General features: G+C 28.3%; 1 protein-coding gene across 1 annotated transcript in view; it reads right to left on the reverse strand.

Moving 5' to 3' along the window:
- Window positions 1-2,094: 2,094 nt before the first annotated feature.
- LOC100199282 (RNA cytidine acetyltransferase) overlaps window positions 2,095-17,272 on the reverse strand; it is an 83,285-nt gene continuing 68,107 nt past the window's right edge. Inside the window, exons 24-28 of the mRNA XM_065801063.1 lie at window positions 15,322-15,423; window positions 15,176-15,249; window positions 12,661-12,741; window positions 10,218-10,251; window positions 2,095-2,258 (exon numbers count right to left, since the gene is read on the reverse strand). Coding sequence (XP_065657135.1) covers window positions 2,190-2,258; window positions 10,218-10,251; window positions 12,661-12,741; window positions 15,176-15,249; window positions 15,322-15,423 — 360 coding nt within the window. The 3' untranslated portion in view covers window positions 2,095-2,189. The remainder of the gene's footprint in view (window positions 2,259-10,217; window positions 10,252-12,660; window positions 12,742-15,175; window positions 15,250-15,321; window positions 15,424-17,272) is intronic.

The raw sequence follows: 17,272 nt of genomic DNA on the forward strand, positions 1-17,272 counted from the left end.
TTTTCATTTCTTCCGTTAGTATGTTACATCAATTGCTCTGATGTCATAGGCTCTGCTTGTCATACGCATGTTAAAATCTTGAGTTTTCTTATAAATTGATTCGTTTTCTTGTAACTTTTTAATATTGTAATATTTGTATTGTTTAACCAGTCATGAAAGTTTGGTATTCGTCTCATCTTTTTGGCGATCGGATAGTTCCTGCGCCATTACTTTGCTTGCATCATTACATAAGAAAACTTTAGAAACAGGTCTCACTGAACACAGGTGTATCATCTGTCCAGTTAAATGTGCAACTTTGCAACTTGCGTTTGCCAATGAAAGTCGGTTCTTTTTGGTAAACTACCCCCGCGATTTCGTGAGTTACAGTATCGCTTCTAGTTTTGACCGAACTATACGTGTTCTTTGGTACAATGGATTGGTGTGCATTGAGACCTCGACTGAAATATCAACACTAAAGCAATGGGCTTTTATAGCAAAATAAACGTGCTGCTTGTCACGTAGACACTTCATTCGGTCATGTAGGTAGGTTATTTATACCAGACTGAACGTGTTGTTAGTCACTTAAACGCCTTAATGGTTAAATTTGTATACACAAAGATCCACGTCTACATTAGCAACTATTTACTAAGTTTTAAACATTTCCCATTTATTTCTGCAATACTTTTGGACAGAAAACACATGTTCCTGGCCTAAAACGCTATTTAAAGCTCAAATTTCTGTGATATTTGGATCCAGCAGCAAAGAAAACATATAAAATGATATATTACACATATATTTGCGAAAAAATATGTTTTGACCAACTTTTGGCAGCCATTTTAAAACATAGCAAATTTCTCCCGGAATTCGCAAAAATTAATCCAGATTAGAATTTAGCGTCACATTTCGCGTTAGAAACAGCTCTTTATAAAAAAACTTTCAGTTTTGCTCTATTCTAGTAATAAGTTAATAAAATATATTTTAAGTTAATATTTTTATCAAATTAAAATTTTTATAAAATTAAGTTTAAGATTTCATCTAATATTCTTTTAGTTTCCGAAACTTCTGACATTATGAATTTTTCCTAAAATGAAGGGGTTTTAAGTTTTAGTCATAACCTTTAAACACTTAAAGATTACTAGATAATCTAGACTTGGCTACAAAAGATAACATTTTTATTCGGGATGGTTAATTTCATTGCAATATTTCTTTTGGACCCATGTTGAACGCTTTTCTAATCTAATTTTGGACCCGTGTTGAACGCTTTTATAATTACTCAATTAACTTGAACATTGTAACACAATAAAAGCACATCTTATCCCAAATAGTAGCAATAGATTTGTTAGCTATAGGACGTAGAACATTAATGTAGTGAAACGTAGAATATTAACGTAATGAAACACCATTACTTGTAGTGCAAGAGGTCAACTAATACAGATGTGCATTGAAAAGATGACAAATTAAAGTAAAAAACCCGCAAGAAGTGTTCTGATCAATTAAAGTTGGTATTTAGGTCAAATTTATGAAAATTTTTCTGAGAGGTTGAATTTCGAAGGGACCATAAAGTTTGTTTGAATTACGTGAATTTAAAAGTTGCATTTTAAAGTAAAACGCTTTTTATATCTAAAAAGCTACAAAGCATTTTAGTTGATATTGTAAAACAGACTGGTATACAAATGAATTTTTAAAATTTTAGTCTGCATAAAACACATAGGATACATTACTAGTAGTCTATACACGCTCACGACTGGTATTTTATTTTATAAAATTTAAGCACAGATCCGAAAAATACTGTCTAAACTTAAGCACAGATCTGAAAAATACTGTCATCTTTTTCATTATTTTTATTTCACCAATACTACGACAATATCCAACTACTCAAAAATATTTTGTAATTTCACAAAAAAAGAAGACAATAAAATAAACTGTTAATAACTTCCCAGATCTTTAAATACTGTTAATAAATTTCTAGATCTTAAGATAAACTGTTAATAACTTCCTAGACCTTAAGATAAATTGTTAATAAAACAAGTTTGCTGATGAATAAGAAACCATAATATTTCGGTAAAACATCTTTAAAAATCTTTTCAGGACAAAGGAAAAACAAATTAATGACAATTTTTATATTTTATAACTCGTCTCCCCCGATTTGAGCAAACTACATAATGAAATCGTATACAAAGAAAATAATTAAATTATTGATTCAAAAACCATTATTTTTTCTTCTTTAGTTTCTTGTGCTTTTTGTTTGATGGAGTATTTTCTTCTTCGTTTATAGAAATCTAGAAAATGAGTAAATTACAACATACATAATTGAAACGCCGACAGAAGAAAAAACAACAAAAAAAAGAAACCCGTACTTGTGTATGTGTCTATATATATCTATATATCTATATCTATATCTATATCTATATCTATATCTATATCTATATATATATATATATATATATATATATATATATATATCTATATATATATTACAATATTAGTTGCTTATTGTATACTTTATATATTAAGCTTTTTGTTGTTGGTAGAAAAGTTACAATAAAATCAATAAGAATCGTACACAAATATTTGCAAATAATGACTACAAAGGTGAATTATATACGCTCCTAGAGACAAAGGAAAACATTTTTACTTACCAGATTCTATGACTCTAAATCTGGTAAGTAAATGAATTTTAAATAATTTTGGAACTTCTGGTCTTATCGATCAAGTATATATAAAGTCACTAGTAGACGTATGATCATTTCGAAAAGGAACACAACACAACAACAACAAAAAAATACATAACTTTTTTTAAATTGAGATTGAGATTCAATAACTTTTTTACATTTGCAAATACTAAAACTCTGATTACTCTGAGGTGCTAAATTAACGAGCAAGAAGGAGGAGTGGGAAGGAAAAAAGAGAAGGGGTAAAATTTAGTATAAATAAGCGGGGGAAGGAGTGGTGATGGACGTTTATTAGACACCTAAGAGTAGTACTATTAGAAACTTGTATTAGAATAATTAGAAAAAAACAACTCAAACAACTTTATCAGTACAATCAGAAAAATATCACAACATTTGTCTTGAATAAATTTTTATTTTTACTCTAACGCTTTTTTACACGCAATCTAATGCATGTATCTAATGCATGTATCTAATCATGTATCTAATGCATGTATCTAATGCATGTATCTAATGCATGTATCTAATGCATGTATCTAATGCATGTATCTAGCGTATCTAAGTATATAGGAAATGCACTTATTTTTATCTTTTTAACTATGCAAATTTATTATGTAAATTGCAATTTTTTTAGTGTTAGTTTTTTGGTGTTTTTTTGTATATACGATTTGTATCTGCAAACCTACTCACCTGCCTTTTGCTTTTTTAATGAATGCCAAAATAACTTAAAGTGTTTTACTTAACCCCCAGTGTTCGTATCCCTCAGTTACTTAATGTGATTGTAAACCTTGTTTGTTAAAGATTGTAATAAAATGGCAAATTCCTTCAGTCGCAGTTAAAATGAGAGAAACAAGTTTTGCTATATATGTGGCGAATATACTGCAAAAAAAACGAAGAAAACAACATAAAATTAATGAACATATTCGAAAGCTGTATGTTACTTATTTTAATGCAAAAGTAGATGTGGCTACTTGGGCACCACAATATTGTTGCATAAGCTGTTCTTCACGACTAAGAAATTGGCTAAATACTGGCTACGTTATGCCATTTGGTATTCCTATGATCTGGCGTGAGCCACAAAATCATTTCAATAATTGTTATTTTTGCTGCGTTAATTTTTTCTTACTGTAAATAAGAGAACTTGAACTGAAAATATCGAAATGTTCAATCTGCTCCTCAACCAATATTACACTCAGAATTTCACCCAAAAAACCTGATTACCTGCTTGTGTGCTTGTACACACAGATGTCGAAGAAACAGATGACGACCTATGCATCGTACATAAAGATAACAACTTTCTTCCATTAGGATTGGATTAAAATGATGACAGATCTTGATTGTTTTCACAACTTGAATTAAGTGATTTGATCCAAGATCTGAAGTTGACTAAGATCATAGTGAACTGTCATAACAACAAGCATCAAGATTAAAATAGAAAAATAATTTTTAAAGTTTCAGTTTCATCAACAAACACAAGTTTAAACAATTTGACGTTCAATTGGTTTGGTAAAGTTAAGTTTAGACGATTTTACAATAGCACCTTTTTGGTCAAAGCTTTTTCAATTTGGAAAAACTTTGATCAGGTTTAATTTTACCATTTTGTAGTTCTTAAAATACCAAAATCATATAGAAGAAAAATGTTATAATTAGTTCACCACGTTACTGTTTTATTTACTTTGTTATTGTTAACGGGTGATGCGGAAGTTATCGGACAAATCCTAATTTCATTATTTGAGCATAATAATTAGTTTTTGTGGTTTTAAGTGTAGGCATAAATGTTCTAAAAAATATAAACTTTATTATTTGAAACACAATTATTTAAAATGAGGTTAAATGCAGCTGAACGAGAATCTTTTCGAAAGTGACTAAAAATGTTTTTTGTAAGTAAACCTATTATATAAAAAAAAAAATCGTAAATCATTTTGAAAAGGAAGGATTTGCTCGAAGTACAATATATGATAACCTAAAAAGACTTGAAACTGTTCAATCGTTTTTTGATAGAAAGCACCCTGGTCGTCCGACATCCTGGACTAGAGAAAAGAAAGCCGAATTAACGAGACTTGTTAACAATCGAAAAGGGGTCAGTCAGAGAAAAATAGGTATTAAATTCGGTGTAAATCAATCGACAATTGGTTGTCAGTAAAAAAAATGAATATTAAATATAGAAAAAGTGAAAAGACTCCAAAATACACTATAGAACAGCAAATAAAGGCAAAGAAAAGAAGCAGGAAACTAGTTAACCAACTCTATAACACAAAATCGCTTCTAGTCATCGATGACGAAAAATACTTTTGTTTTGCAGGGGACAACATGCCTGGAAATTCTGGATACTGCACAAACAACAATAAGACATGTCCAGAAAGTGTTCGTTTTATAGGAAAAGAGAAATTTCCAAAAAAATTATTAATATGGATAGCCATATCTGACCGTGGTATGTCCGAGCCATTGTTTAGCACTTCCAAGGCTGTAGGCTCATCAATCTATATTAATGAATGTTTAGAAAAACGACTTCTTCCATTTATTCACAAGAATCATGGAGACTTTAACTATTTATTTTGGCCAGATTTAGCAAGTTCTCATTATTCTAAAGATTCTCTAAATTGGATGGACCAATATGTCTATTATGTTGACAAAGAATCCAATCCCCCAAATGTGCCTCAAGCACGACCAATTGAAAATTTTTGGGGGCATTTGGCACAGAAGGTTTACGAGGGAGATTGGCAAGCTTCAACAGAGCAAGTTTTGATTGATCGCATTAAACTAAAACTACAAGAAATTGATTTAAACTTTTTACAGTCGCATATGAAAGGCGTCAGAGCAAAATTGAGATCAATTGCAGATGGTGGTGGTTTTTCATATAAAAAATAATATATTTTTATTAAAAGATAAATGCTTTATTTTAAAAAAATATAATAGTAGTTGTTTTTTTTATTTATAAATAAGTTATTGACGTTTTTATTTTGTCCGATAACTTCCGCATCACCCGTTACAATAAATAAAAGCAACAGTACCAACAGAACTTTTTATTGCTTCAATTGTTTGCATTGTTGGATCATATTGAAAATTAGAATCTAAACCTGTTTATGGTAACGCCTTATACAAAAACTGTTTTACACCAAACATGACACATCATTAAACATGACACATCATTAAACCTAAAACTATTTTTGCTCATTCATTGGTGGAGTTTACAAATTTTATAGATTTGCCAATAACATTCATTATAAGAATTTTAAGGCGCACTTAATATCATAGTGATAGCTTTCAAAGGATATCACATTTTTATTTTCAAATGAAACTTTGGAACAACCAAGTTGTGCAATGTATCAGCAGATTGAAGATGTAAACAGTTTTTTATAAATGTATGATATCATTAGGAATGTACCGGAATTTCCGTCGAAAGTTGCGATTTTTTAGATCATTCCGGTTCCGGCCGGAATATTATTAATATTTCAGGCCGGAATGCCGGAATTTTTTTATTTTTTTTTAAAGACATGTAAAGACACAGACTGCGTAAATTAAATCAAAAAATGATCGTTCTACAGGGAAATGAAGATCTATAGATAAACCTAGGTAAAAAATACAAAACTCTTAACCAACACAATGTAATTTTAGGTAAAGCTACAGTTAAGCGGTCTAAAATAATTTTAATTTTTTGCTTGTTGCACTCTCGTCAGTGGAGAATTTTTAAACATTAGAAATTTTAGATGAAATAATAAAAGAAGAAAGATTATTGCCCCATGCCAACCCCTCAGTTGATGTAGCATCACGCCCTTGTAGCAGCTGGCTATAAGATAGTCGATGTAGCAACACTCCCTTGTAGCAGCAGGATAAAAGATAAAGGATGCAGCAGTACTTCCTTGTAGCAGCAGGATAAAAGATAGTCGATGTATGTACTAAAAGCCATTATATATTCTCTTCGTTTATATTAAAAAGTCACCCCTTCAAGCGAAAAAATAAAATTATTTTAGACCGCTTAACTGTAACTTTGCCTAATTTTGTTTGCAGTAATCACTTATGTAAGGATTTCTGAGAGTTTAGGAATATTGTGGTGCAAAAAGTTGCTATCCAGTTTTGGGCGACAAACGAGCTCTTTTTTCATCAAAAATGTTAACTGCCTCTTATAATAGTCTCATTTTAAATGTTTCTTAACTTTTATATAGTTAAAAAGTATAGGATGCCTAATACAGTAAATATTTCAATTTTAACCATCAATTTTTAAATGTAAAAATATAAAACAAAAAAATATAAATATTATGCAGGCTAAAACCTTTAATAAATAAAATTATAAGAAACAAATAAAAATAACATTAGATTTAAATGAAATAAATATCAAATTAATGAAATATTATATATATATATATATATATATATATATATATATATATATATATATATATATATATATATATATATATATATTATAGGTTATAAATATATATTATGCAGCCACAATGCTGAGGTGCAGGCTTTCACTTTCAATCTTGAAGGTAAAAAACTACATAAATATAAAACTTGTTCCAATCTGGTACACCCCTAGATATCATGGAAAAACAAAAATATATAATTTTAGATATTACTTCATCACACTAATCATTGAAGGAAAAAAATATTGTCCGCTTTGACAAAATATTCCGTTTCATCAGGAGCAGTACTTCCTAAAGATAGCAATGATATAGTAGTTTGTCTTGGTGGTGCCTGTAGAGTCGGAACTTGGATTGGATTTACACGAGAAAATACAGATAGTGGATGTTTTGAATATTTTATAAACTGAAACTTTTTCATAGTCTTCAGGCCAATGATCTTCACAAATAAAAGTATTTAGGCTAGTATCTAAAATGTTATCTCAAGGTATAGCACTTATACCATCTTTTTCGTTCATTTTTTATTTGAAAAGCAAAAAACTCACTGACTCTGTCTGTAAAATAAAAAATGTTTTTTGCCTCTCCGGATGCAAAGATAACATTGTAGTTATCTTTGCATCCGGTGATACAATGCTTAAAAACCATATTCTATCAATCTAATATTTAGCTTGAAACTCATTGCATGTTAAATTAAACCACATTTTTTTCTGGAATGCATCAAAATACACATAAATAATAAAAAAATTGCCTACAGTTTTTTTAAAGCTGTATATTTTCGTCACTACAGCAGGCCAAGTTAGTATACATTTAACACACAATTTAGTTTATGGCAGTGATGGGATGTGCTACACTGATTGGATACATACTTAAACCGGATGTGATAGTACATTGTTAATTACTTTTTAGATTAGCTTTGATATCTAGACACAAACAGTTTGAAGTAGACACAGAAAATAGACATTTTGAATCCAATATTTCTTAAAACCGATTTCAATAAATGAAGTTGGTAGAAAACAAGGTCTAAATAATAACTACATAAAGCAAATTTATATTTCATCTCTTAAGACTGTAATCTAAAATAAGCAAAATGTGTCTGTGCAAAGCAACTGACCAAATTTTAGTTATTTATAAATACTTTTTAAAGCTTGTAGACTTTTTAGAGCTAGACAGAGTAATATTATAGACATAAGATCCTTGCTACTTGTAATTTTCATTCTGTCCTAACACTTTTAATACAATTTTGTTGCACTAAAAAGAACTAAATACAAAGGTAAGAATGTGTTGTAGAAAAACTTTTAATAAAGCACTGGAACATATAAGTTATCTTTTATATTATGAAATTTTTCCTCACTATAAAATCTAGGCTACCTCTCAATCCTAATAGATGAATCTCTGGGGACAGCCATTTCTGTCATGTTTTTTTTAAACAGGGTGCAAAAAGCAAAACTCATTGTTTTAGGACTCGTCATTTAGCAAAGTAGCATTCTTTCACAGTAATTGTTCTTAAACGCTCTTACTTGGCTGGTTTTTCTGCAAAAATCGTTTTTTTTCTTTGCAGTGTTTTACCCAAGTCATTTAATTTGCTGTTTTTCCTTTATGTTTTCCTGGACATCTCAATGTAGTTATCTTAATTATATCATGATAAAGATAGCGATCTTAATGACAACACAATTATGAAAAAGATACTGATCACAGTATTTGCAAAAATCTAAATCAAAGCAAAGTAATCACAGTGAAAACCCCCTGAATCTTGCAAAAATCTCAGTAAAATTTTGGAAAAAAATAGCATGAATATTCATTGTTTACCTTGTATAGGATACATCTTATTAGAAACTTCAATTTTTGAAATCCAAATTTAAAAACCACAAATTAATGAATATAATATAACTATTCTTACAATATACTTACAATATTACATTTAAAATGTTTACAATACTTACAATATTACTCTTATAATTTATAAATTATAAGAAATTTATTCATATATATGCATTTAAAAAAAAAAGATTTTCCTTGAACACCAAGATTTGCTAACACCCTGAGTAATAATTTTCCAAAACTTTTGAACTTCTGAGCTCTCCTAATTTAGGGAAATTTGTGACTGTTTATATAGCTGTTATTTGTAAGCTACTCTGTGCAATACTCGACTGAACTATTTATTAACAAAAATGTTAATTTTATTAATAAGAACTCTCTTTTCTTCTTTTTTTTTTTTTTTAAAGCTAGTGCTTTGCCAAAGCTTTATTAAATTTTTGATTTAAAGCACCAGTAACTACATTAGCCATGCCTTGCCTTCTGAATCTAAATCATAATCTAGAATTAGCATTCGTTGTATAGCATCAGCTCTAAAGTCAACTCGTCTTCAGCTATTCTTCAACATTATAGTAACTCTGACTAGGAAAAAATTCATAAAGAAGTTAAAAAACAGCTGCAATCAAATGCTTCACATCCAACATGCTGACACACAAAAAAAACTAAAATGAGACAATATTGAATTGAAAAGGTTTAAAGTAGAATGTTTCAATAAACCTTTTAAATGCTGTAGTAGAAGAGCACTCACAAGTGAGTATGAAAGAGCTCATGCCTGCCTTCCTGCCTCTGGTAGTACTGCGCTCAACTTGTTTCTATGCTCAGTGGCCTTTTTTGCCAAAGTTCATGTTTCGGAGTTCAAGAGCTTAGAGAGGGTTGTGATCACAAAAAGTAACCTCTTCAACTGTAGTGGCTCTCTTGGCCTAAGTAGGTGAATAACATAAATGTATGATGATAAGCAGCTAATCAAGCAACAACAACAGCACAAGTAAAATGGAAAAATTTCCAAAAAGTTTTAAACAGACTTTCAACAAGTCAATATAGTAAATGGTACTAGCATGAAAATTTAAAATGCAAGGTTCGGCTTCAAACATACATACTCAAGCCATATGTAAAATATTTTATTGCACGCACTAGATATTTTATTGCACAGCACTAAACTTTTTATTGCACCACATGTGAAAACTCAACTCAAGCTCCAGAAAAGCACCAGAAAGGAGTTAACATCATAACAAGAATAAATAAAAGATTGTTTTTTACTCTAATTTAAATACAATTTTAATAAAATTTTAAAATTAAGTAAAAAAGAATCTTTTTCATTTGACACCTTTTAACTAAAAATCATTAAAAAAAACATTTCATTGTTAATCTTGCGTATAAAAAAATTAAAAAATACCTTGGAAGTTCTTTTGCTCACTTTTTCTTTGGTACTAAAAAATTAAAAAACGTTTTTCACTAAAATCAGAAGAGCAAAAATCAACAAAAAAAAACAAAAAAAAAACCTAAAAAAAGATTAAGTATAAAATTTCAAAAACAATAGACAGAAAATCTGAGGGATTTTAGGTTGACACAAGTCAGCCAAGAATCAGGAGGCCATATGTCCATTTTTTGTTTCACAAAAAAACTGGTCTTTAGATTTTAGTATGTAAAGGCTTTCTGACAGAAAGTCCTACTGATTATTTAAATATTTTTTAAAGTTCTATTATTTTTGTGTCCAGATTTAGTCGACACACGCCCTACTGGTTGGTAAATATTTTGTTGATAGAAATCATTAAAAAAATAAAACACATAATATGGACATACAGCCTCCTGATTCTCAGATGATGATTAAAGTGCTGTCCTTAGCTTATGCCAAGACAGCAAAATTTGTCCTTCGATTTTTTGCATTCTGTTGCAATTATTTTAAAGAATGTTAAATTATTTTAAAAAATTTTAAAGAATTTCATTTTCATTGGTATTTTAGATTCATCATAGGAAAAAGGTCAAATGTCAAATTGTTAAATGAAATCAGTATTGTACAAACCATTTGTATAAAAGTTGCAGAGTTTAAACCCCTAATTTTCAATAACTTTTCTGCAAGGCATATTGCAACTTATTTAGAGTTTTCTTCGTGTAGCGCTGTAACGTTTCCAATTTTTATTTGCTTTAATAAAAAACCGTAACTTGTTTAATTTCCTTAATTTTCTCTTTAAATAATCTTTATCACTTGTGTATATCATAACTTAACTTTACGAAGACTTAACATTCCTGTTAAAATTCTTGATGTTAAATAATAATACTGATGTAAAAGGGGCTATTCTACTAGGAACTGTCCTGCTGCAGTGCACATTAGCATGTACTTATTCTTGGAAAAAAATTTGTTCAGTTTATTTATCGATAAAAAAAAAGTTTGTTAAAAAAAATCCAGCAGCAGAAAAGGTTCGTTGCACATCTATACATTTTGCTGGTTTCCAATGAATTAATAAACTATCGATTTTCTTTTAAATTCCTTTACTTTGCCATTTGAATTAAGGCACGATTTTATGCCAGGATTGCACTGAATTGCTATCTTAAGTTCATCTGTTTTGGCGATCTTTTGAACATACTTTTTTAAGACTTTATTCTCTTTAAACTTTATGATAAATGCACCAATAAATTAGCACCAAATATAAATTATTAAAAGTATGCCATTTCTTTTATTCCTTCAAAGACATTCCTGATTGTTTAATAAGCTACCAATAGAAAAAATAAGTAAAAATAATGCATAAATCAACTTAATGTAAACATCAATTTTTTTATGTTTATATATATACATTGAACCTGTTATTATATATCATACAGTTTTTTTTTAATAAAACATACCTATAAATTTATTATATATCATATATAGTTTTTTTTAATAAAACATACCTATAAATTTATAAACAGTAATTATAAATAAAAACTTATATACATAAAAACTTATAAATTTAATTGCAACGAGTTAATAAATTAAAAAATAAGAAGGTAAATTTATTTTAAATTTTAATCATTTTTTAAGTATTAATAAAAAAGAAACCCTGTCTAAAATACTTTTTGTCTCAGTACCAAACTATTTCTTGTTAATTTGAGAGACAAAAAATCACATCTATTTTCATCAATAACTCTAGTTTTGTACAATAAAATTATACAAGTAAAATGTTATTAAAAACAAAAAAAACTGCACTTTTTTAGATATAATTTCTGATCAAAGTGACCAAGCCCTTTCTCTTTATCCCCCTGCCAATATTGTTGTTATTAGTGACTTTAATGCTCATCACACTGAATGGTTTAGCACCAACATCACTGTATCATCACACTGAATAGCTTGGCTCTAACACCACTAAGCTTGCTAAGCTTCTATATTTCTTAATCTCTTTATCTTACTTGATAGATTTTTTTTTTACTCATTTTCTAAACAACCCTAATCACTTACTTTCACTCCATCTCTGACCCTAGCTTGTGTTCATTTTCTCTATCTTCACCTTTAGGTGGTTCCAACAATGAAATCAGACTCACCCTATTACTAATACCCAAAAGCTAATTGGGATTCTTTTTGTGATTTCCTCTATGACAGTTTTTGGGCTAATGTCTGCTGTCTCTCTGCTGATAAATGCGCCACCCACATAACTTCCTGGATTTAGGCAGGAAAGAAAGCTTTTATTCCTTTTCATCGTTTGAAAACTATTATTATTATTGAATATTGTTCTATAATATAAATCTATAATAAAAATATAAAATTACTATATATTTCTATATAAATAAAGATGATATAAAAGTACTATATAGTTAACAGATAATACTTTGTAAATAAAGGACTGTATGAAACCATTTATATTTACCTTGGTATACTTAGGTTTGAAAGTTTCTTTGTTTTTCCAAGAGCTTCATTCCATTCTTCATTAGTGCCAGTGATCTCATATCTAATTACATTATATTAAAGGAGACAACTATTAATGCAAAAAGTAAATTAAAAAAATTGCAAAATAAAAAAGTAAATAGAAAGATTAATCAATAAGTAAATAGAGCAATTAATCAAAAAGTAAATTAAAAGATTATTCAAAAAGTAAATTGAAAGACTATCCGAAAAAACAAAAATAAAATTATCCAAAAAGTATATTAAAAGACTATTCAAAAAACAGGAAAGATTATCTAAAAAAATGAAAGATTATTTAGAAAGTAAATTAAAAGACTATCCAAAAAACATTAAAGATTATTCAAAAAGTAAATTAAAAGATTAATTTAAAAATATATCAAAATTATAATCCCATTTTTCATTTAGTTTTGAGATCTTTATGATGCATATTTTTGTCTGGTCTTGAATTTTAATATTTTAGTTCTGTGTCTGCCCACATTGACCATAAGTCATCTCCCTGCTATTCATTAGCCATACAACTATACAACCTTTACTTTTATACTTATATCATATTTCAATAACTGCACATTTCTGTTTGTAATAATACCTATAAACCTCATTACAAAATATTTAAATTTGTTTATTGCCGTCTAGATTTCAGAATCTATTAACTATATAAAGTAATATATAAATGTAAACTTTTTTACTTATATAAATTTCTATAAAAATGTATATCTAATTGACTGGAAACAAAACTTGCTACAAAATATACCTAAAACTGAAAAAGTTTTATGGTGAAGGCATAGCTAAAACTATTAATAAAAAATTTTCTTAACTTTAGCATGATTTCAGAATTGTCAAACTTACTTCATTACAGTTAGTTCTCGCCTACCCACTACCTAAAATTTCCAATATAAATACTCTTCCGTTTTCAAGACTTTTATGTAAGCACAAGGTTCTGTTAGCCGCAAAATGTCATTCTATTAGTAGTAAGTGATTGATGCCTTGGTTTTGGTTAAATAGGACATTTAACATACCCGGCCTTGAAAAAATTATAAAATTTAGCAGGGGTTAGGAAAAAGTTTATAATACTTTAAATTTTATCAATTTATGCATACATTTAATATTTATTAAATTCTGGCATGTATATATATATATATATATAAATATATATATATATATATATATATATATATATATATAAATTTGTTTCAAATCAACTTGTTTCTCTGCGCAGCAGCCTTGTCCTTTAAGGTTCGTAATTCGGAGTTATAGAGTTGAAAGAGGGTTGTCACCAAAGTAGACTCCTTGACTGTAGTGACCTTCATGGCCTTAGAAAGGTGAATTGAAATAATATATATATATATATATATATATATATATATATATATATATATATATATATATATATATATATATATATATATATATATATATATATATATATATATATATATATATATATATACATATATTTAAAGCAGATTTAGAAAAATCGATTGCTTCAAGCAGGAGTAACTTTATAAAACCATAAAACTATAAGTAAAATTTAAAAGTCTTCATAATTTATCTTATTATATAATGTAAGTCTCAAACAAAGCAAAATTATATAAAAATTTCAAAAATAACCATCATTTTACGAATGACATCCAGAAAAAAAATTGTAATAACAAAAATATTGTTAAATTCCTTTTTTTTGTTTTTAGTTAAAAAATGTCAATTTCTGCTCACTAAAATCGAAAATAATTCATATTTTTGAAATTTTTATATAATTTCACTTCATTTGAGAACCAACATGACATACTTTTTTTTGATAATATTAGAAACCCATTTAATATCCGTAGCAACCCCTAAAAACGCTTTTTATTCAAAAAAAAATGTTTTTAGGCTTTTAAATCTAGTATTATTTTATTACAAAGAGCATATTTAGATGTGTCAGCAGATATTTAGGGTGGTTCTAAAAACAAAAAAAGTTGGTATGACTCAAGACAAAAAACATCATTTTTCAGAAAAGATTGAAGTGGTTTGGTTATCAGCATGTAGAGAGGTAGCCGCAGAGATAGCAGGAGAAAATGGTAATTTTAGTTAGAAGAAAACTTGGAGAAAGCGCATTTTATATGGTATGAATCAGCTTTAGTTATGCTCAAGATTGTTTATATTAGAGAAACAGCACTAAATGGGGAAGCAAAAGCTTGATGATGATGATGAATATGATGATCATGTTGATAATGATTGTGTTTATATATAAATATACATGAATATAAATATTAAATATAGCATATATAACAAACAGTTTTGATTTAAAAAAATACTTTAGGATGTAATAATGTTTATGCAGACCCAGTCACAAACCCAACCCTGGATATTTTTCATGAAAACTGGCCTAGGCCCCTGTCAAATTTCAACCCAATCACTTTCTATCTTTCAGTCATGCAACCATACTAAACTTTTTAAATTTTTTTATATTAAAAAAATTAAAAAATAATTTAAATTTAACTTACTGAGATAAATCTATATTTTTCATTTTTTTCAATTCAATATTTCTTTTTAATTGGAATTCGCGTTCTACCTCCGCCTGAAATAAATAACTAAATGTAATACCAAAGATTTATGTTAGTGAAGAACAAGAATAAATAAATAAATCTACCATCTCATCTTTTAATGTTTGTGTTGTAGGCTCCATAGAAACAACTGTACGCTCTGGTAAAAGACTCTTTTCAATTTCAGCTTCAAGTATTCCTGACAAAAACTTAAACAAAGATATTTTATATATAAAATATTTTATATAACACTTTATATGACTTTTTAATCTACCTAGTTTTTTATTTAAAAAATAGATGAACTTTTGAAAGTAACTAAAAATCCATTGATTTCATTTACTCTTTAAAAAGTACACTGCCAAAGACCATTGATTATTTGCAGGAACACATATGAATCAGTGTTTTTTAGAAGGGCAAATTTGCTCAAAACCCATTTTTGAGAAAACTAAAAAAAACTCTTTATCTCTTTTTCTAATAAATATACAGGACTTTTGTAATATATTTTAAAAATATGCATGCAAGATAAACATCTTAGTGCACTTTGATAATTTATATAACTTTTTGTTAGTTAAAAAATAGTTTGAAATTTCAAAAAAATTGGCCCTTTTAAAAAAAATCGAATTTTTTTGGAAGGAAAATAAATTAAAGCTTTTATAAAACAACAACATTTTTTTTAAACTTTAGAACAATGTTTTAACATGTAAGAAATCAATATAATACATAAATATAAGGTAATGACTAAAATTGCAGTAAGCATCAAGCCCAAGCTTTTTATTTTGAGTCTACTTCAGTCACTATCAGTTACTTCAGTCACTATCAGAGAGATCTTTACATTTAGTAGTAGGCCAGGAGTACAGCTTGTTAACTAAACTAAATTAAATTCTTCAGAAATAAACTCTTTTAATTTGGTAAGGTTTTCCATCTTCACCATTTTTCGACCACCTTTTTAAAAGTAACTTTGCCACTTGGGTAAGCAACTTTTGGTATTCACCTGAGGTAAATAGCTTGGTTTACCCAAGTGGCAAGTTTTTGGCTAAATATAATGGTGGTGTACCACCAGTATGTTTAGCCATGAAAAAGTATGACCAACCAAATCATATTGGTGAATGCCTTGATGAAGGCTTTTTTACCATGGTCATATACAAAATGAAATAGGTTACTTATAGAAAAGTGAACCTTTCTTTTTATTTGGGGCATTTTTACCCTTAGTTTCTGCAGAAACAAGACTTTATTTTATGTTTGGTGCTCTAACTCAGCTGCATCTACTTCTATTTCTTTCAGATCTATTTCTTTGCATCTATTTCTTTCACAGTAAACTTTTTTGAGCTGGAGCAAATAGTTAGACTAACCCAGTCTAAGTATTTGCTGGCTTATACTGAGGATTAGAGCAAGAACACTAGATATAGGTACACGCTATCTAACAAAATAAGGTTTAAGCTACCTAACAAAATACCTGGGTACACCTATCCAAAAATGGTCCCAACCTCAATTTTTGAGAAACCTCGCCTTTGAAAAAGCGGCCAAAATGTAGCAGCTTTTTGTGGTTTTTCTGTCTTTTAAAGATTCAAAGTTACATTAAATAACTAATCTAGTAACAATATGAGGTGACTAGTGGATATGGGATTCTATGGTTGTTAGACATCACATCTGTGTGTACTTTGTCTGAAAAAAGAGTGCTTTTTTTGACCTTGTTTGTACAAAAGTAGGAGCAAAAAACACATAGAGAAATTTTTTTCTAGTTGTTCTGAATTTAAAACGCATAAAAAACTCATTTTGTTTTAGTAGTTAAACCCACAGGTTTGCTTTGTTGTTTTTTCTAAACATTATTGAACAAAAATTGGATATAATAACAACTTTTTTCATATTGTAAAAATTATGTTTGAATTGTAAATTCAAAATTAGTCGGTAATTTATAAAATAATTTCAGTATTAATGTTAGAATCAAGTTTTTTTTATATAAATCAAAAATGCATAACCTTGTTGTGCTTTTTTTTTGTTTTGAAGTATCTCCTAGACTCCTATCTTTTATTGCTCTGACCAAGTTTGTTTCTACTATTT

This window comes from Hydra vulgaris, chromosome 07 (assembly GCF_038396675.1).
Source record: "Hydra vulgaris chromosome 07, alternate assembly HydraT2T_AEP".
NCBI classification, from domain to species: domain Eukaryota; kingdom Metazoa; phylum Cnidaria; class Hydrozoa; order Anthoathecata; family Hydridae; genus Hydra; species Hydra vulgaris.